Source organism: Colias philodice, chromosome 8 (genome assembly GCF_061535455.1).
Source record: "Colias philodice isolate Cphi_HAF_F1 chromosome 8, ilColPhil1 Martin Lab GWU primary, whole genome shotgun sequence".
Classification (NCBI taxonomy): Eukaryota; Metazoa; Arthropoda; class Insecta; order Lepidoptera; family Pieridae; genus Colias; species Colias philodice.
This window is the reverse complement of record NC_143093.1, coordinates 11,725,662-11,746,571: the sequence shown is the minus strand read 5'-3', so window position 1 is coordinate 11,746,571 and position 20,910 is coordinate 11,725,662. Positions and strand designations below refer to the sequence as shown.

The 20,910-nt window shown below is 34.1% G+C and overlaps 3 protein-coding genes and 1 long non-coding RNA gene across 8 annotated transcripts in view; 3 read left to right on the top strand and 1 right to left on the bottom strand.

Moving 5' to 3' along the window:
• wake (ankyrin repeat and fibronectin type III domain containing protein wide awake) overlaps positions 1-4,900 on the top strand; it is a 55,611-nt gene extending 50,711 nt beyond the window's left edge. For all 3 annotated transcript variants that reach the window (XM_089698468.1, XM_089698467.1, XM_089698469.1), the window contains 4 exons: positions 240-375; positions 1,118-1,466; positions 2,555-4,040; positions 4,335-4,900. In XM_089698468.1, the coding sequence (XP_089554594.1) occupies positions 240-375; positions 1,118-1,466; positions 2,555-4,040; positions 4,335-4,670 (2,307 nt within the window). In that variant the 3' untranslated portion in view covers positions 4,671-4,900. The remainder of the gene's footprint in view (positions 1-239; positions 376-1,117; positions 1,467-2,554; positions 4,041-4,334) is intronic.
• LOC149486837 (uncharacterized) overlaps positions 1-20,910 on the bottom strand; it is a 332,103-nt gene that overhangs the window by 98,104 nt on the left and 213,089 nt on the right. The window lies entirely within an intron of this gene.
• On the top strand, positions 8,536-17,613 carry Hsdl2 (Hydroxysteroid dehydrogenase like 2). 3 transcript variants are annotated; one of them, XM_089698459.1, is made up of 12 exons: positions 8,536-8,720; positions 8,797-8,960; positions 9,247-9,338; positions 10,062-10,183; positions 10,974-11,060; positions 11,612-11,730; positions 12,005-12,101; positions 12,499-12,593; positions 14,758-14,828; positions 16,046-16,154; positions 16,464-16,592; positions 17,099-17,613. In XM_089698459.1, exons 1-12 carry the CDS (start codon positions 8,698-8,700, stop codon positions 17,209-17,211), a joined length of 1,221 nt encoding a protein of 406 aa, XP_089554585.1. In that variant the 5' UTR covers positions 8,536-8,697; the 3' UTR covers positions 17,212-17,613. The 3 variants fall into 3 exon arrangements, with proteins under 3 accessions (XP_089554585.1, XP_089554584.1, XP_089554586.1); XM_089698458.1 differs by lacking the exon at positions 14,758-14,828 and adding an exon at positions 13,701-13,828; XM_089698460.1 differs by lacking the exons at positions 8,536-8,720; positions 8,797-8,960; positions 14,758-14,828 and adding exons at positions 9,003-9,061; positions 13,701-13,828.
• The window catches only part of Adsl (adenylosuccinate lyase), a 30,339-nt gene continuing 29,783 nt past the window's right edge, over positions 20,355-20,910 (top strand). The window contains exon 1 of the mRNA XM_089698496.1: positions 20,355-20,624. Within this exon, the coding sequence (XP_089554622.1) occupies positions 20,457-20,624 (168 nt within the window). The 5' untranslated portion in view covers positions 20,355-20,456. The remainder of the gene's footprint in view (positions 20,625-20,910) is intronic.

The window sequence follows — 20,910 nt, the reverse complement described above, 5'->3', positions numbered from 1 at the left end:
AGTAAATTATTTTTTGAAAAATAAGTTCATAAAGAAGTTTCACTTCTTACGTGTGTACACTAGTACACGCACACATTTTTATATTTATAATAGCTATAAGTATGTAAACTACTCGTATCAAAACTTTTCTTGTGGATCGGAAATAAACGGGCTTTTTATTATTTATTTTATGACACATTGCGTTCGGTCCTTCGAGCCGGATGTGTGTGTGTGAATGTACTCAGTGTGCGCGTGTGCAGGTGTCGTGCGCGTGGGAGGAGGTGAAGGCGCTGCGCGGCGCGCTGGAGCGGCACGCGGGCCCGAGCGCGCACTTCCGCCTCAAGCTGCTGGCCGCCGCCGCGCAGCTGCAGTCCGCGCTCGCGCTGCACGACCTCGGTACGACGACACGCATTTATATATGCTACAGCCAAAACCCTGAACCAGTCAATATCTTTATTGATGGTTATTAAGGTTATTGACTAAGGGCGTCGGTCAATATCCTTATTGACTGATTTTATCTGACAAAATCAGTTAATAAGGTTATTGACCGACACTTTTGGTCAATAACCTTATTGACTGATTTAAAGAGCAGACACTCAGTCAATATAGGTTTTAAACAACGTACTGAATAGATTTTAACACTTAAATCTTTCTGTAATGGTCAAAACAGAGTATCGTAAATCGAGATATTACTTGTACCATTATAATTTTTGAAGTTTTATTCGTTGAAAATAAAATTTTAAGGCAATACAGTTACGTTATGGAGTAAGGTGACGATTTTGTTCATTTGGAATTTGCCAAAGAAGTCTATTTTCCGATACGTGTGTTTTACACACACTCTTTTTGCAACTCGTTTTTGTGTAACCGTGGTTAATCTATACTAATATTATAAAAAGGAAAACCTGCATAAGGTTTTTAATATGTAAAATGTATTAGTATGCAATAAATTATTTGATTTGATTTGTATGTATATATGTATGGCTTTCACGCATAAAGTACTGGACCGATTTTGATGGGCATAGATAATTTTTAGACCCTGAGAAAGAACATAAGCTACCTTTTATTGCGAAATATGTACCACGGGCGAAGCCGGGGCGGACCGTTAGTAATAAATAAATGTGTTTGTGTGTGGTCTCAGGGCAGGTGTACCCGTGGCCGCTGCGCGACGCGCACGGCACGCTGGTGCTGTCGCTGGTGGGTCGCGCGCGCGGCCCCAAGCTGCCGGCGCTCAACGCGCGCTGGGCGCCCGCCGGCCGGCTGCGGCGCCGCCCGCTCAGCGACGACGACTCGCTGGCGGAGCGCCTGCTGGCGTCCGTGCGCGCGCAGCTGGCCTTCAGCCGCGCGGCCGGCGCGGGGCTGGCGCGCGGCCTGTACGCCGGCTACCTCAAGCTGCAGAGCTCGGTGGACGCCGTGCGGCTCGTGGCGCCGGCCAGCGCGCCCGCCGCGACCCCGCACCAGCGCGTCCGGGACAACCCGCACGTCTCCGCGTTAGTGCACACGCTTTTGTTTCAATCTTAAATTGCTTTATGAAGTAAATAATACGATGTCATTTTAACTAAGATAAACAGAACACAGTAGATGTATATTAAGCGATTTATTAACTATTAATTATTAACTGTTAATTTAATAAATACTTTTTGAAGCATACGAAATACTTTTTATATTTAACCATTAAATAATGTTTACAATTCAAATTCAGTTTTCACTTTTTATTATATTTATATTCGAGCTTTATTCGAATGTAAAATATTAAATATTCTTATAATTGAGATATAATTTCAATGTTGATTACTTACCTTTAAAAGCTTATGTAAATATTATAAATTTTAAACCATAACTGTTCCTTCAAAACATTTAAATGATATAAACTATAATATATAGAGCCATTTTAATAGGCAACATTTGACAGTTCAACAAAATTCAACAACGTAACCTAGTAACGACGACATAGAATAACATGATATTTCGTTTTGTTAAAACTGCACATAAATATGCTTAACTTTTTTTCAATTACGCTTACATATTTATAATAATAAAGACCGATACAAGTAATTTTAAAATTTAATTTTACTGATAAACCATTCTGTAGGTGCATAATAAACAATTTCTGATTTAAAGAACTGACGTCGCTACAATTTTGTGTAAATAAACCTTTTTTCTTAACCCTAAAAATCGAAATCTGACACCTAGAATCGAATGCATTGATTACTTGTGAATAAAAATCATCATCATAAATTAATAAATGCGTTGTATTTTTTTGAATAAGTATTATACTTGTCTTATTTTGCTCCTTAAATTTACGAAAGAAAGTACATATATTACTGGGACAGGGTTTCGCCTGATGAATTTTAAAATTGACATGTTTCAAGTTCGATTGACAAATGTTTCAAGTCCGTATCGATTAATTCATTTTAATAGATGTTTTTAAGCAGGTTACCTCTCTTCGAAGATAAAATTGATAGACGTCAAATGTTGTCTCACTGTCGAAAACTTACACTCGTACATATACAACTCATTCATTTAAATAAATAATATAACTACATATAAGAAACTAATAAAAATTTCATTATTACAGAGAAGAATGGGAGTACCTCAGATCACAGTCCGGCCGAACGGAGGACAACCAAGCGATCAGTAATCTATCGATAAACAGCAACGACAAGCCTTCAGAATCTCAACAAATATTCCTAGAACAAATTGCTACAGCGTGCCGCAAATTACTTCGCGACATGGACGTATCCGCTGACAACGCGCTCGCACACCGGATATACGACCTCGAGGTCATCGAGCTCAATAGTGACGTCACCTTCATCATGATCTGCCCCCCCGCGGAGCAGGCCTGCTCTGTTCCCGGGCAAAAAGAGATGCTCCTTCAGCGGGGCGACCTTTTAAGTCTGCCGATACAAGCCTTCGAAATGATCCACCTGCAGACCTACCACCCAGACATCCTACACAAATACTGCAAACTGAGCTGCGTGCTCGAACTCGACATCGCAATGGCCGCGCACTCACACAGAGAAGCTTTTTCGTGTACGGAACTACAGACTACGAAGGAGAAGCTTACGAAGCTCGAAGAGTTGCAGAACAGTTTGAACCTGGTGTGGAAGTCGGAGCGGTGGCTCATGGACTTGATCAGTTTCGCGCGAGACAAAGACAAAGCGGGCCCTAATTCAGGAATTTTGCTCAAATATGTACTCGAAAAGACGCCGTCCCAGATTTGCTCAGACTCGGGAAGTTGTGATAGAGATGTTAATTTGAAAATAGATCTCCTACAGATACCTTGCCGAGATGGAAAAATAACTAAAACGTCGCCAGGAAGGGGCTCGTGGCCGGGCCCGGCGGGGAATGGAAACCACGCAAACTTGCATCCAGAATTTAGTAAATCGGAACAACAGCTCAGTATAGCTCCCCGACAAGCGTCCGTATCGACACTCAACTTAAGTAGCTCTCAATACCTCACCGACAGCAAATTCGCGCGGAAAGGCAGCGCCGACTCACAATACACGCAATCTAGTGCAATGAGCAACAACTTTATGAGCAGTAATTCACAATTCGACGTGAAATCGACTGGATCCCACGCGAGTAATAATAGCAACCGTTTACCGCCATCTAGAAGCGAGGACACTTTGGTTCTACAAAACGAGAATATAGAACCGAAACCGCGGCCACACAGCATTAACACGACCATGTCGACAACTTCGAGTCCCCTACTAACTGTGAAACACAATATGTACTCCGGCAGTATGATCAGTGTTAGAACGGGAAATGAATCAGCGCAAAGTTTATCTTCTGATTCAGAAAGCCAAAGCTGTCCCAAACTACGCCCACCGAATTACAGAACCGTAATGCCGTCTAAAAGCATGACAAACGTGAAATCACCTGAAATAGATTTCACAGATACTGGGCAAGAGGTAAAGAGTGTGAAGCGACAGCCATTATTGGAGACACAGGAGGAAGATTTGAACAAGAAGGTGCCGAAGACTGAGGAGAAACAAGACTCGGAGGAGCGGACTGACCCTACCTCGGAGAGGCGGATCGTTGACCAGCCGGGAATATTACAAGTAAGATTAGAAAATAAACTACATATTTGGTTCTTTTGAGGATTTTGAAATATCCATAAGTAAATTTTCGCAAAAGTAATATTTTGATGTAAAAAACTAAACCCTTTATTATTTGGATGGCCCTATTATTAGTTATTATTTTTGTATTATGTACAATCATGATTCAGAGAGACCGTTATTATTTTCTTTTTTGTTTTGACTACTTAATATATACCGTATGTGTTGTATCTGTAAATAATGTACCTTTTTTTATTTTGTGCATACAAATAAATCATTATTTATTACAATTTACAGGTGTTCGCAGCCTACGAGACAGGCTTAGCCGCGGGCACATCTCTCAAGCTCCACGTGACTCCACGCACCACCGCACGTGAGGTCATCGACCTTGTCGTCAAACAACTCAACATGGCCGCCGTGCTCAAGGGCAAACCCGGTCCTGTGTACCCGCCAGAGAGATTGCAGGATTTCTGCCTAGTAGCGGTTATTGGAGCAAGGGAAAGGTGCCTGAGGGATGACTTCCGACCCCTACAGCTGCAGAACCCTTGGCGTCGAGGTCGCTTGTATGTGCGGCTGAAACATGATGTGCTCGCCGCGATACAGCACTCCGCTAAACAGCCCGCCTATATATAGATCTGTTTCTCCCTATGTAATATGCGATCCAACTGAGAATGTAAAGTTAACATTTGAAAAATGGGATTTATTTAGATATCCTTTTTGCTTTTTGCTCTGATACTTATTTTGAATTTAAATACGAACTTTATGTAGACTGAATTAATAGGTATGACGTCACAATATGGCGGCAAGTCGTTCCTATTCTCAGTTGGATCGCATAACTCCATTAATTACGAAGCGTGAAAGAGCTATCTCAAAAATTGGGTACAGAAAACTAGATTAATTTAGCAGTGACATCGAATGGAGCAGAAGGTTGTGTTAATATAGATTATCGCAATAATACGGAAAGTCGCTCGGCTGCGTTTATAGTTTATGTGAAGTTCCATACATTATGCTCAATTTCTGAAAGAGATATTTTTTATGAAAATAATACGCGTTAATTGTACGACCAAAATTAAATTAATAGTAAATCGTTATCGTACTTCCAAAGAGACAGATTGCTAGACGGAATCCTACCTAATAAATATCATACTTTGTAATTTAGTACTTTTCTTATTGTACGTAACCGTGTTTAAATAGTTAATATAATAAATGTATACAATACATTTGATAAATAAGATCGACGACTCCGCTAAGATATCTGTTAAACAACAATATACTTGTACATAATATCTAATTTATCAAATTGTAATGAATTGTAAATCAAATAAATATGCGGTAGAGTACAGTTATTTTAGTTAATAAAGTATTAATTATAGACATAGAGTGAGAGAAAAACACCATTTTATTGTAATGAAAGTGTCCATGTTGTATGTCATACGTCGCTCGTCCGCGTCCAACGCAAGGTGTAACAACACTTATCTCTTTAGTTAAGGGCTGATTTTTCAATCCTTGGTTTAAACTTATTCATCCAATAACGTATTAAGGGGGCGCATAAAGCAAAATAACCAATCTTCTATTAGATGATACGTGTAATATGCAAGACCAAATCTAAAAAATAAAATATATATCAAACTAGATGATATGTTCAACGATTCTGTTTAATCAAAAACATAAAATATTAAAATTTACTCGATAAAAAAAATCACCAAGTTAGCTCTAATTTTCACACTTTTACGTTTTCTACTTGACATGGTAATACTTATTATGATTTTTTTTTCATAAACAATTATATTAAAACATTTGCAAGATATTTGTCAGAGCATTTTGTGTAATTACTTTTAGTTTTGGTTTTATCTGGGATAAACCACTTTTATCGTGACAAAATCAAACGTTTATCTCGAGAAAAAAAGAGCGCCAAAAGTGGTTTATCGCAGATAAAACCAAAACTAAAAGTAATTACACAAAATGCTCTGACAAATATCTTGCAAATGTTTTAATATAATTGTTTATGAAAAAAAAATCATAATAAGTATTACCATGTCAAGTAGAAAACGTAAAAGTGTGAAAATTAGAGCTAACTTGGTGATTTTTTTTTATCGAGTAAATTTTAATATTTTATGTTTTTGAATAAACAGAATCGTTGAACATATCATCTAGTTTGATATATATTTTATTTTTTAGATTTGGTCTTGCATATTACACGTATCATCTAATAGAAGATTGGTTATTTTGCTTTATGCGCCCCCTTAAAGTACCATCTCAAAAATATATTCTAATTGTCCGTTTGACAGTTTACAGGTGACATTTTAAAATAAACTTTTATATTGGACGGATAAATTTTAACCAAGGATTGAAAAATTGGCCCTAAATTATAGTCCATCGAGGCTATCAGTAGTTTAATTTCGGTGCCAATCCTTATTTGTTGATGCTTTAATAGTATATTCGTAAAGTTAGGGAACGAACACAAATTATGGTGCTTAAATACTGATTTTAAACCATATCTCTGAATTCTTATGAACAAAATGAGTATCATATTATTAAGTTGATTAAAATACAAAATACATTTGTAGCGATAGTTCATTGACTAGTCCCTACAGTATTGTATAAGTAAATTTATATGTTGTTTAGTTGAATTCAAATCTTTGTGTGTTGAGCTTCAAAATGATGATAATATATTTTATATACAATCTCAAAATGTATTTTATTATTTAACAAAAATATTATTTAAGCATACCTTTTATTATTGTTTTTAATAAAAGTATTATTAATCTAAATATTTTTATATATGTAAATTGAATAGCCATATTACATACGACAGTCAAACCATCGAATTATTCACTCCATGTGTAAAACCAAACTTATTGTAAAGACAATTCAAATACTCAAGTTCTCATTACAACCAAATCGAATTGTACAGTAAATGTAGTCAGATGAAATATTATGTATTTAGATGTAGAAAATAAAATTTTATCAACGATTCGAGCCATACTTAGATCGCAATTAATTATAAAGCCTAAGTAAATGTCTTATGAATTTAAATGTTACTATAAATGTGTTTTATTTTATTATTATTGGTATTGACCCAGTCGCGGTGTTGTATATTAGAAATTAGAAGAGTGGATGAAACATTGCACAAAAATAAATGTATTTCAAATCTTATATTTGTTTTATTTCTATTATTTCTTTTGCACAAAAAATCATTAAACTTAATTATGTGCCAGCACTGCCAGCCCATAGGATATCGAGCCTCCTATAGTATTGGAGGTAGCAACGTTTTCGAGAGATGATTATAGAACAGGTGGTTTTTTGATATACTGTCTCTCTTGCTCTTTCGGTTAGAGTCTGGGCTGTCTGGCTGGCGGTAGTGGTTCTTGACTTTATTAGTGCGCATCTTATCTGCACAGGAAAATATAACCTAACTTTATAGTCATTTTTAACGCGTAATTTTTAATCGATAGATCCATCAGACATAATTTTTTATTGCAAAACGTTTTTGTCGTTGTAAAATAGGTGCCATACCGGGATTATCGACTCGGTTGCAGAAGATTGCATGATAGCCAATTTCACATGATACATGTAATACCTAAATTCCATGAGCATTAATAATTATTTTTCATTAGCTTTCCACCCGCGGCTTCGCCCGCACAGTCAAAGAAAAACCCGCATAGTTCCCGTTCCCGTGGCATTTCCGGGATAAAACCTATCCTATGTCCCGGGGTAAAAAGTAGCCTATGTCCTTTCTCGGGTATCAAAATATCTCTATACCAAATTTCATGCAAATTGGTTCAGTAGTTAAGGCGTGATCTGAGAGTTACTTTTGCATTTATAATATTAAGTATGGATTTTTCAATTTCCTTATTCAAATCTTTCATTCCTGTCATCTTTTCTTGCCGTGCAAAGTAAACACGTGCATCCTCCACTGCGTCCGTTCAATATCTGATACAAAGAATATATTATATACTACTCTCTAACGAGCTGATAGAAATTTCTGATAGATGTGATGGGTCTACACAAAATGTAGGTATCGAGATCAGAATTTCAGAAGGACCCCACTTCCGAATTTCTCATCAGAAAAATTCTGACGTCTGATCGTTTGCATCCGGCGCTCATCAGAAGCGGACATCAGACACGAAGTCAGAATTCTGATAGAATGCGAGGTCCCTAACAAAATGTATGAAAAGAGTGCGTCCAACGAGACTTCTAATTACTTTTTGGCTTCGAAATTTATCTCCCTTATATAAAATGTTCTAAACTATCGGATAAATAAAATCATGCATATTTCCTATTCTTGGATGAGAGAATGATTGTATCAAGATTGGATACAATATTATAACCTGTGATTTTAACCTACATAAAAAAATCAAACTACCTAGTATCCTGTGCTAGTATCCAAGAAAACTCACGTCATTTGACAAGTTTGAAGTTTACGGGAAGATGACGGGAAGTGAGTTGTCCTCATGGGTTGTCCTAGGTTGTCCTTGTCTATCTTGTCAGTTGTCACTTGTGACATTTATGTGATAACTGTTAAATACATAAATCGTACATAACCAGTGGAGTTCAAAGTTTCACTGATAATTACCAATAAACATTTTTTTAAATCATCGTTTGTTTGGTTGTTTTTTAAAAACTTTTCGTTTTAAATTCGGTAAATAATTTGATCAACATGAGTTTAGTTGCCAACACAGGGTAAGTGGCTAAGCTAATAAGGAGAAAGTGTTTGTGTTCCACATTTGGCTACGGTATTTAATTTAACGCTTTTTAGGAAGCTCGCAGGCCGTACCCTGTTCATAACCGGTGCCTCCCGTGGCATCGGCAAGGCTATTGCTCTGAAAGCCGCCAAGGATGGAGCGAACGTGGTTATCGCCGCTAAAACAGCGGAACCTCATCCAAAACTCCCGGGAACTATATATACTGCCGCCGAAGAAAGTTAGTTCTCTTTTCTCTTCATTCTAAATGTATTCTACATTTGTGTATTGGCCTTAACCTTCGTTTATAAACAGTGTCTTGAACTTTGGACATGTACACAGGTGTGACCTTTGCTCTGTCAAGTTGTTTATCTCTTTTCAGTTTTTTTTAAAAGCTGTCACAACAAATATAAACATAAATACACTGATTTATATAAATACATTATACTAAATAATATTATATGATTTTGTATTTTTATTCTGAAAATATGATTATATAATGTCTCTACTAATTTTGATGATTTCAGTTGAAGCTCTTGGTGGAAAGGCTCTCCCATGCATAGTAGATGTGCGTGATGAGAAACAGGTTCAGAAAGCCATTGATGAAGCTGTCAAAAAGGTTGTTTTTAAAACTAATTTTTAATTTACAATCTATTAATTTTTATCATGTTTTAAAATTGAGTCATTGAAGATAGTAACTGATATGTGAAAAAAATCCATAGCAACAAATATATTTAATAACTAACTAAATTGAAAGATTATACTTGATTAGGACATGTGCTACTTTTTATTATGTGCTAACTATTTTATAGTGTCCTTGGCTAAAGAAAATACGATTATTTCTACAATTAAATTTTATCACAGGTTAAAAATAATATGCTACATAAATATTTAAAAAAGCGGTTAGAAAGCTAGTTATTTACATAAAATATGTATACAGTGTAACACACTTTGCCCTACAAGGCAAGTACATACTACCAAGTTTAGGTAACATTTATTACCCCACTTTTAAGTATTCATTTAATTAAGAAATAACATTGCCTATTAAGGCAGTACGAAATTTAGCAATATTAACTAATAGACTAGAAAATACTATTTATTTATTAAACAAACTGTGGCTTTACATTGACAAAACAAACCATTTTTTTTATGTCAGAGCAAGCAAACGGGCCGGTGGGCCACACTTCTAGTGTTGCAAGTGCTTTGCCGGCCTTTTATGGACAAATAAGCTCTGCATTACAATTATTATTATATATTTGTACATTTAATTGATGTACAAAAGGTTTTACAACCTTTAAAGCACTTCTTTTTGTGAAGACTCACAAATAAACTACATTTACAGTTCAACGGTATAGACATTCTGGTGAACAACGCGTCGGCGATCTCTCTCACGGGCACCGCGGAGACAGACATGAAGAGATACGACCTCATGCACAATATCAACACAAGGGGCACCTTCCTTGCGTGAGATTTGATATATTCTCTTGACGTTGAAGTAGAAACATACTTTATTTATTTGGTTGTCATACCTTGAGAGTGATTTATTGTAAAAGGGATTCTTTAAACTTGATTGAAAGATAGAAAAGTAGTGAAAATGTATATTGTATTATTTGACACAGTACCAGAATATTACTTTTCTTAAGTTTTTACAACATTTTTACACATTGAAACAACAATTTTCTTTCAAGCATAAATACTGGCTAAATTTTTAAAGACTTCTTAAAAGTTTGATTTTTATTCATTCGTATTGCACGCCTCATAAGCGAAGCGTTGAGGTGGGTACTACTGTCACTTCGCGCAAAACATCTGATTTTTCAAACTTAAAATGTCTTTATGTATCATACATTGCACTTGTAAGATAATACATACACACACATATTAAGAAAAAACACTATTTTTAACGTTCATGATATTTTTGATGTCATTTTTGTTATTTAAACTAGTTAAAAAACAGTTTAAAAAAGTTCTGTCTTGGACGTCCGTGTGTCTGTATGTGCGGATCCTTTTTCTTGTTAACACGATAGCGACCGAAATACTTTACTAATCGAGTCTTTTTTTTTCTCTTACGCTTGAGTATGCTCAGGAATAGAACCCTTTCATTTTTCAGGGTCTGATTCGATGTGGTTTAATTGTTATTAATAAACAAAAATAATAATTAATAAATATTTATTAAAAAAAAATTATGAGGCGTGCACTTTTGGATTTTCCAAATTATTTTAATATGTAATTGCAAAAAGATAAATAAATGTTTCAGATCCAAGCTGTGTCTGCCCCTGTTGAAGAACAGTGACCATGCACACATCTTGAACTTGTCCCCACCACTCAACATGAGCCCATACTGGTATGTAATGCATTAGCATTGTGAAAATCTTTCAAATTGTTTATCTTCTTCTCTTCTTATATATAAAAATGAATCGCAAAATGTGTTGGTAAGCGCATAACTCGAGAACGGCTGAACCGATTTCGATAATTCTTTTTTTATTATATTCCTTGAAGTACGAGGATGGTTTTTATGTAGAGAAACCGTAAATATGTACCACGGGCGAAGCCGGGGCGGACCGCTAGTCTTATAATATAAAAATGAATCGCAAAATGTGTTGGTAAGCGCATAACTCGAGAACGGCTGAACCGATTTCGATAATTCTTTTTTTATTATATTCCTTGAAGTTCGAGGATGGTTCTTATATAGAGAAAACGTAAACATGTACCACGGGCGAAGCCGGGGCGGACCGCTAGTATCAAATAAAATCTATTAATGTTTTTACCTTTTTCCGTCATTCATGAAGGCTAAGCTATATAATAGCTTGACACTCTTTTATAATGAAGGGATTCTTAAATTATTAGAATAAAAGACACACATTAGGAAATAATAAATGAATATTATCGTGTCAGGTTCTCGATCCACGTGGCGTATACGATGGCGAAGTACGGCATGTCGATGTGTGTGCTCGGCATGAGCGAGGAGTTCAAGCCTTACAATATTGGTGTTAACGCACTGTGGCCTAGAACAGGTTAGTGAGATAAAAATAATCTAAATTATAAAAATATGGTTCTTTAAACTTAAAGATTTGCATGTTGGCTTGATTTAAATATTCTCTGAAACTCTATAAGTAATATACTAGGGTCTTGGCCTAAGACTTTAAAAACGTCTGTGTCGTTTCTCATTTGAAATGAATATTTCCAAATTTTTACGAAAATTATTAAATTTAACAAAAACCTTGGTAAAAACTAATACGTCCAAATCTGAAAAGTAAAAAAACCTACTAACATTTAAGTTTTTATTAGCGATCGCGACGGCAGCTATTGAGATGCTAACAGGCGACACGTCGACCAGCCGCAAGCCTGACATCGTTTCTGACGCAGCTTACGCTATGCTCTGCAAGTAAGTGTATAATATGACACTACAATTCACCCTATATAGAATAAAAAATACACTATGCTTCACTGTACACCACATACAGTACACTTTACACAAAACTTATCACTACACTGCTCGCTGCTTTTCAGGCTATATACTCCATGAACTAACGTTGAAGTATAATATGCTACAAATATACATTCTTGCTCCCTTTTACATGCGACACGCTTATTACAAACTTAAGATATAACGGTTCAATAATAATGCATATTGCACGCGACAAACTGCACACCACACACTGTTATATTCTAAATTCTAATATTAATCGCTTACAACCACTCTGTACCTACACACACATTTCGCATTATTTACATATATTTATTTAACCTCCATAAACATATAATATATACTTATTCCACAGAGACCCACGCACATACACGGGCAACTTCGCGATCGACGAAGATGTAGTACGAGCCGCCGGTGTTACTGACCTCAAGCCCTACGCTTGTGATCCCGGTAAGATATTTTTATTACATACAGTAATAATTGTATATAGTAATATTATCGAGATAAAGTTGTTTAATGTTTATTTATACGTAAACACTAAAAAAACTGCCGAATCTATTTTGAAAATCCTATGTCACAGACTTTATTCCTTTACTTACCTAGTCATTTTATATATTTCAATAAATGTGATGTTTTAAGCAGACAGACAGGCACTGTTATACGATCATGTTATTTTTCTATTGTATGTAAATAATATTGTCTCTTGGCCCATATTTATGATTATATACCCAAATTTGCATAAAAACTTTGTCACATTTGCCAACATTCCATTTACTAACAGCTCTAATAAAATTATTCTCACATAAATCCTACTAACATTACACAAATCTTACACAAATAAATTTGTGAATTCATTTTAATGTGGAGATGTTTGTTATACTCATAAACTATTGAATTATTTGCTACATTTTTAATAAAATTATGCACAAAACATCAAACTTTTGTTTCCGTTTTGATTGCTTCGTATTCATGATTTCTTTACATATTATAATTAATATAAAATAGATTCTTATAGAAGCACTTTTGAAACGTCAATACATATTTTTAACATTTACCACCGATTCGGAAAGCAGTATCTACGGAGAAGAACTGGCAAGAAACTCCATAGTTGCTCTTTTAAATCATGTCAGTTTTACTATTTAATTTTACAAAATATATATGTAACATCATATAATAACATGCCAAAGAACTGTCCTGTGGTTTTACGCGACAACCCTCCATGGGTTTTTATCGTCCATAATATATTCCTGAATACTGTAGTACGCTCTCTGAAATAGTACATTTTTGAAGTGAAAACTTCTTTAGCGGCGTTGAGCACTTTTTCTGTAATGGGTATAAAATCTTAAACTCGCGTCAGGACACGTGACCTGATCGAAAAAGCGTAAGACGGATATACCATTCCAAAATATCAAACATGCTCAACGGTAATAATCAAGTTTTCACTTCTGCCGGCACTCCCGGAGGGCAACCCGTCTATTTTTATATAATTGACTTGGTCACTGGTCAAATGGCCACTGACTATTATCATCCCCTTGACTGACGGGTCCACTTGCCCAGCCAACGCGGACCGGCTGCTGCTGGACGGGTTCCTGGATGATGAAGAGTCTCGTCTGCATCACTCCACCACGGTCAGCTCGGCGACACAACGACGCGGCTATCATACCACCGCTACACAGTTTAAACAGGTGCCTGTTTGATGGAGCCGGTTGTCCACCACTTGAATACACTAATCATTTTTTTAACTAAGGGCTAATTTTTCAATCCTTGGTTAAAACTTATTCGTTAAATAATGTATAAAACTACCATTTTAAAAACGTATTCTAATTGCCCGTATTTGACAGTTTACGTGACATTTTAATATTATCGTGTAATACTTTTAATGGACGGATAAGTTTAATCCAAGCATTGAAAAATCGGCCCTAAACACAACATAGGAATATGTAGCTATGTATAAAACTGAATTTGTAGTTTTGCAGCATTAAAATATGTGAATTTATTATAAATTTTCAAATGTTACATAATATATGTTTAGTTTAGAGGCGTAGATAAAGAACTACTTTGAATAGTATTTCTAAAATAAATAAAAATTTTGGTAATATATAATATATATACTTAACTGCTCATTCAAAAGATTATGAATTATAATTGTACAGGTTTGATAAAAAAAATTGTGTAGTTTTGACTACTGTGCTATGGTGGTGGACAAACGGCTTTAGAACATTATTAACTATGTAGTAATTAGTCTTTTACGAGATAAGTAATCTTGGCTAAGTAACGTTGATATTACTTTCCTTCATTTTCCTTGTCATCCCATTCCTTTACCATACTACAAGTATTAGTTTTATAGGTAGTTGAGAAACAAACATCTCCACCACGTCATTCATTAGTACTGATATTGTAGCGTAGAAAAACTAACCGTCAATCATTTAATTTGAACACTAAAAACGAACAAGCAAAGTTCTAAAAAATATTTGTTGTTTATGGCCATAGACATTTAAAAAATTGTATTATAATATCTGTATTTTATTACCGTGTTATATTTGATGTATTTTTCCAGATGTAAGTGTCAGAATGGACTTTAATTATAAAATATATTGTGTAATGTTTGTTGCAGATAACATAGACAATCTGTTACCTGACTTCTTTTTGGAGGTGCCCGGACAAACTGAGAAGGCTCCCAAAAAGGTGTGAAGTGACTCTAGTTGACGAAAAATTACTAAAAAGAATTAATAGTTGATAATAAATAAAGTATATGATTGTATATTTTGTAATGTATATATGTCTATGGCCATAATGGGTCTGACAAACGTTTTTAATTTTTATAGTGCATGCCAAATAAATCTACCAAAAAATTATGAGAAAAACCTGTGTATTTACTTTATTCATGTCTTTACAAAAGTGTTTGTGACGTCACAACCTTATTAATTCGACAGTTGTGCATCCGTTTAATTCAAAAGTTAAAACACTTGATAAACTATATACCTACTCAGATTTATCATTTATTTGTAACTACCTACCTTAATAGAGTATAGATAAAAATACATAGTTACATTTTCTGTACGTTTAAAAACAAATAAATTAATCAACGATAACTTGAAAATGATTGCGCGATATTATTTTGTATCGTTACTTAGGTATCAAGGTGCTAAATGAAACACACTTAAAGTTTTAATAAATACCTTCCCGATAGTAGGAAATGCTCTCATGGAACATAGTTCATTTTTATTCCTTTTCATCTTTATTCCATGATTTGTACACCCTAATTCCTAATTTTCATTAGGAAACCCACCATACAACTTTCTCAAACTCTACTAACTACAAGCTTCGCATCAGTTTAATTTTAATATAATAATATAAAGATAACGTGTCATGTTGACTGCTATGGACTCCAAGTCCACCTTTGCACACTAACCAGTAACAATTTTAAACAATTAAGTTTATAATATCTCAATAACAATATTGTTCGCGCCCAACGAAGTGGTCAGCTACTTCAGTTACTAGAATATAAAAATTATTTCTTAGAAACAAGTGCACTGTCGATAATATGAAATCGAAGACAAAAGAAAATATGTACATATTTTATTATTAAATTAGTAGAGTCAACGCACCGACTCCAGAGCCGCGTCTTATCGAGGTGCCGATCAACACGGCTGTGATATAGCTTGAGCGATTATAATATTATCTCGTAAATCGCTAAACGGCTTAATCATATCCTATATTATCGTTATCAAATCATATCGATTAGAATTTCATTATCCTATCCTTATTTGTCAACCCTTCTATCCTAAATATTTGATTAATTAAAATATATTTATAACATTATAATTTATATTTACCAATCCATATTTCTTAGTTGATAAATTATGAAATGAATGTGTTATATAGACATTTAAAATTTGCAGGCGGAGCAATCTGGCGGTCAGATCCCAGCTCTGTTCGATGCCATCAGCAAAACCATATCAGCTGAACTGGTGCAGAAGACACAAGCGGTGTACCAGTTTAATGTTAAAGGTAAAAATTTTATTTTATAAATCTAATTCTATAGAAATACTAATGGAAACTAATCTGGTTGTTTATTGTGGATTTTTTTGTGAACAAAACGATAAAAAAAATTTTTTATTCAATTTTAACCCGCGTCTTTTCGCCATACCCTAACGACGCCTTACCGCTCGCTTGCCATGATTCCACATAAGTAATTGAATTTATTCTATTTTTTTCAGTTATATGTGCTAACGGGGAAATTCAGGGTTTGGTTTATGATCGAAGTTTGCCTATAAGTTTTTTTTAATATGTGTTCAATGTATGTCATTGTGTGTACAGGCAAGGAGGAAGGCATTTGGCACTTGGACCTGAAGAACGGCGACGGTGCGTGCGGCGCCGGAGAACCCAAAGCGGCGCCCGACGCCACGCTCACTATGGACGGCAACCACTTCGCTGAGATGTTCGCCGGTGAGCACACACACACACACACACACACACACACACAAATAGAGTGACGGATACACATGCAAAGATGCAAATGTATGCATACATACAGAAGCATATAGTGACAGGCACATATATAAAGCGGGCACACACACACGCAGAGATGAGATCCATCCATACTTACAAACTTTCGCGTTTATAATATTAGTAGAATTTAAAAATATTACCGTGTTTACCAGCAAACTAATATAATCGATAGTTACTTCATTTACCTATGACTTTTATATTTAAAATGTACTTATCTTCAAAAATATGGCCACTTTCTGTATCAAAATATTAATTTTAACCGCACAAATTTGAAATTATTAATTATTAACAAAATTAACTATTTTTATGAATTTCATGGCAAACTATGGCAAATAATGAACAAATTCCTTTTATAAGAAGTTTTTACTATATTATTATTTATTATGTATTCCATAGCTATGTGGTAACTAGTTTAAATAATTTATATATTTTATGTTTTGCAGGTAAATTAAAGCCCACCACAGCATTCATGATGGGAAAACTGAAGATCAAAGGCGATCTGCAGAAAGCCATGAAGTTAGAGAAAATGATGAAATCTCTCAAAAATAAGATGTAAATTATAGTGCAAAAATACTAGTGCATAAATATATTGTTTGTGGAATCAGTCAATTTAACGAAGGAACTGTATATGTATAATAAGAAATATATTTATTTTTTATAAAGTTAAGATTTATCCTTTTTACGATGCCAGTATTCACTGAAGTTAACATAATATAGAACTGAATAATAATTGTAATAAAACAATATGCATAATAATTTGGCAGCAGAGGCTATGTTTGTATTAAAATGAAGTATAGAATCTGTTTTATGCATATAACCACTTCTATGTAAATCAAACATTTAAATGATAACAACTTTTTGTATTTTGTACATAAATATATTTTTGTACCTACTGACAATACAATAAAACGTTATGAATGTATTATTTTTTAGATAATACAATAAACTTTGTAATAAATTGGTGTTTTATTTCTGAGAATCCATACTAATATTATAAATACGAAAGTAACTCTGTCTGTCTGTCTGTTACTCAATCGCCTTAACTACTGAACCAATTTGCATGAAATTTGGTATAGAGATATTTGGATACCCGAGAAAGGACAAAGGCTACTTTTTACCCCAGGACATATGTTTTATCCCGGAAATCCCACGGGAACAGGAACTATGCGGGTTTTTCTTTGTCTGCACGGGCGAAGCCGCGAATCGAAAGCTAGTAGTTAATAATTAAGAAAAGGGTATCATTTAAACTATCACCAATTTAATTAGTTTTGTGTTTCTTAAATAATAGGGTTTGTCCTCAAAATAGTAGATCTGTCACCAAAATGTAGTCACCAAACAATGCAAAATCAGTTCCACAATAAATCACCTAAAATCCTGAGATATAAGGTCTAGTACCAAATAAATGTTTTTGTATGTATTATAATAGGTGTGTCCTAATAAGTATTTAAGCAAACTAATTTAAAGAGATCACCAATAAATCATATTATGTTACTAGAAATTTGCATTAAGTTCAAATAAAAAATTAGGATTGTCATCATCGTTTCAACCAAAAGATTCTGCTACTTAACTAGACTCCCAAGGTTCTAAATTTCCACTGGTAGTAAAAATTATATTTAAATAAAAAAATTAGCAGAGTAGTAAATAAAACAATTAAAGTCAAAATAATCAATATTTATTGTTTAAAATAATTACCACTGAACAATCAGCGCTGGTTTAAAATAGCTGGCTTATGGCCAGCAGAATAGTAGATAAAACACTTAATTAAAGTTAAAATAATCAATATCTATTCTTAAAAATAATAACCACTGAATAATCATTTGGTCATCATTGGTCAATTTTTAAAGCGCACCAATTTGTCTCCACCCCTTTGATCATTTTTTCATTAAAATTATAAATTGATGTATTAAATTGGTAACGAATACTAGGTATTAATTTAATATCTGAACGAAATAAAATGTTACTACTGTATTGGTGACAAAATATCAAATAAAAAGGAGTCGCAGTCAGGGATCGATAATCGATTTATTTGGTGACAGATCTACCATTCTGAGCACCGAGCTATTATTTAAGTAACAAAACTGTTATTATAAGAATGAAGTTTATATTCATGTAATACTATATAATTTTATTGGTTATCGATCTCTTATTTTACACATATATTAACATTAATTTGATAATTCATACCTGGGAACAATTTTTATTTATCTGAAAACGAAAATATTTCGTGGTGATAGATCTATTTATTAGGTGATACAACTTGATGACAAATATAAATTTTGGTGATAGAAAATATAGTTCCCTTAAGAAAATATTATATGAATATGATGTTGGTGGTGACCACTTCAAAAATTGTATTTAGTTGGCAATTTTTTTTTAATTTATCACTATTTAAATTTACCTTAAAAAATATTTATTCCATTACTCAAATTATCATCTGATTTTAGAATCATAGGCACTTTATTTAACCCTTATTCAAACGCGAGCCTGTGGAGGAGCTAACAAAAAAGTAAGATACGTTCCTGGGTAATTTTGGGTCGTAGATTTCAAAAATACACACAAAAAAGGGGTTAGTGGGGGGGAAGTACCCTTTTTTCGGTGGGAAGTATATATCCCGTCATCTGTTCTCTCTTGTAAAAAGTTTGGAAAGGTGGGAACTATAGCTCCCAGTGTCCACTCCAGACATCAATATTTTAAAACACTAGTTAGTTGCCCTGACTCCACTTGTGAATTTAATGTTATCGTAAAAAATTATAAAGATCAAGTTTTTTAATAAAGGAGGTGAAAGTACTCATCAATGCAAGTTTCTTTTACTGAGGGAAGAATTCGGGAATTGAAAAATGAATGACTTCAACATAAAAATGGCATTTTTCTACAACAAAATAAAAACAATAGGTAAATACTAATGTATTGAGTTAAGATTTCTAATTATCTGATCAGGAAATAACGAATAACAATAAATAAGTTGCTTATACCAACTAGAAAAGATTTTTTAGACACACAGATTTTATATATAGAATTTCCGAATGTCGTGTGCAGTGACGAACACTGGGATGATATCTTCCCACTTAAGGACTTATTTTCAATCGACTCTACCAAGGTATAAAAGAAAGATTCTGGGCATATTTTTACGTTTCACGCAACCGTAATATAGTCTAGTTTACATAGCTAGAACTCAAATCTACTTATCTAATTTTTTTTGAGCACTACACCAAAAACTAAAAAATAACGGTCATTTTCGGCTGCAAAATCACGTCACCTGACTTTGACGTGTGTTTACCATGACATGTAATAATTTTCTGAAAAGTGTTTCCATGAAAAAAAGTTCTCTAAAATGTTAAGATTGCGTAGATAAATATTACACTGCATTAGGTTTAAGCATATAAAAATAAAACACGATTTACTTCAATCTGAGACGTGGGAAGTATAGCTCCCAGCGTTTTAATAAGGGTTAAAGTAAAAGCAATGATTTAACAAAAAGAAACCTAAGTTTTATATTAAGACGAATATGAATTTAACTAGGTACTATTTGATTGCAAAGTAACAACAGAACATGTAAAAATAATAACAAATTGCGATAAATTTCATAAGAGCAATCACAATGTTATAGTCAGTAATGAAGTTACATCAGATATTTTCGATAACCTCGTTATCAGAATTGAATTCTCCCGCGTCTTGGTCGGCCTTGGGCTCGTGTTTACTGCCCAATACATAGATTTCAATTCACAGTCTGACGGTCTGACGGATGTAAATACTTTGCGGTAACGTTAGACAATTTATTTGTAACAAATTCAAATAAACACGATGTTTTCTATTGACGCTCCGGTAGACATTCAAAATTCTGAATTTTGTAATTATCGTTCCCCGCTAAGCACTCGCTATGCTTCTAAAGAAATGCAATATAACTTTAGTGATCAAAAGAAGTTTTCGACATGGAGAAAACTATGGATTTATTTGGCAAAGGCGGAAAAGGTAAGAAGCGAAATATTTTATTTAAACATTATCGTTGTTTTTTTTCTTTATTGGGATATAAAACCTATGCAAGTACATAATTCATTCTAGGTTATTTTTTACGCTTTCTGCTCCCAGTGTTGCAACCTCCTATTATTCTATTACCCTAAATTTTGCATATTATTCATTATTTATAATTTATATTTTTACGTGTATTGAACGAAAATATAATAAAATCATAAAAATGAACGAATTATTTCGATATAATACTTACTAGTGATTCGAGAGAAATTCGAGAGAATAATAC

Coding starts and splice junctions, on each gene's coding strand:
- Hsdl2 (XM_089698458.1), top strand. CDS start 8,698: ATGAGTTTAGTTGCCAACACAGG. Junction 9,339..10,061: donor TTGATGAAGCTGTCAAAAAG/GTTGTTTTTAAA, acceptor CTACATTTACAG/TTCAACGGTATAGACATTCT. Junction 13,829..16,045: donor CCGCTACACAGTTTAAACAG/GTGCCTGTTTGA, acceptor TAAAATTTGCAG/GCGGAGCAATCTGGCGGTCA.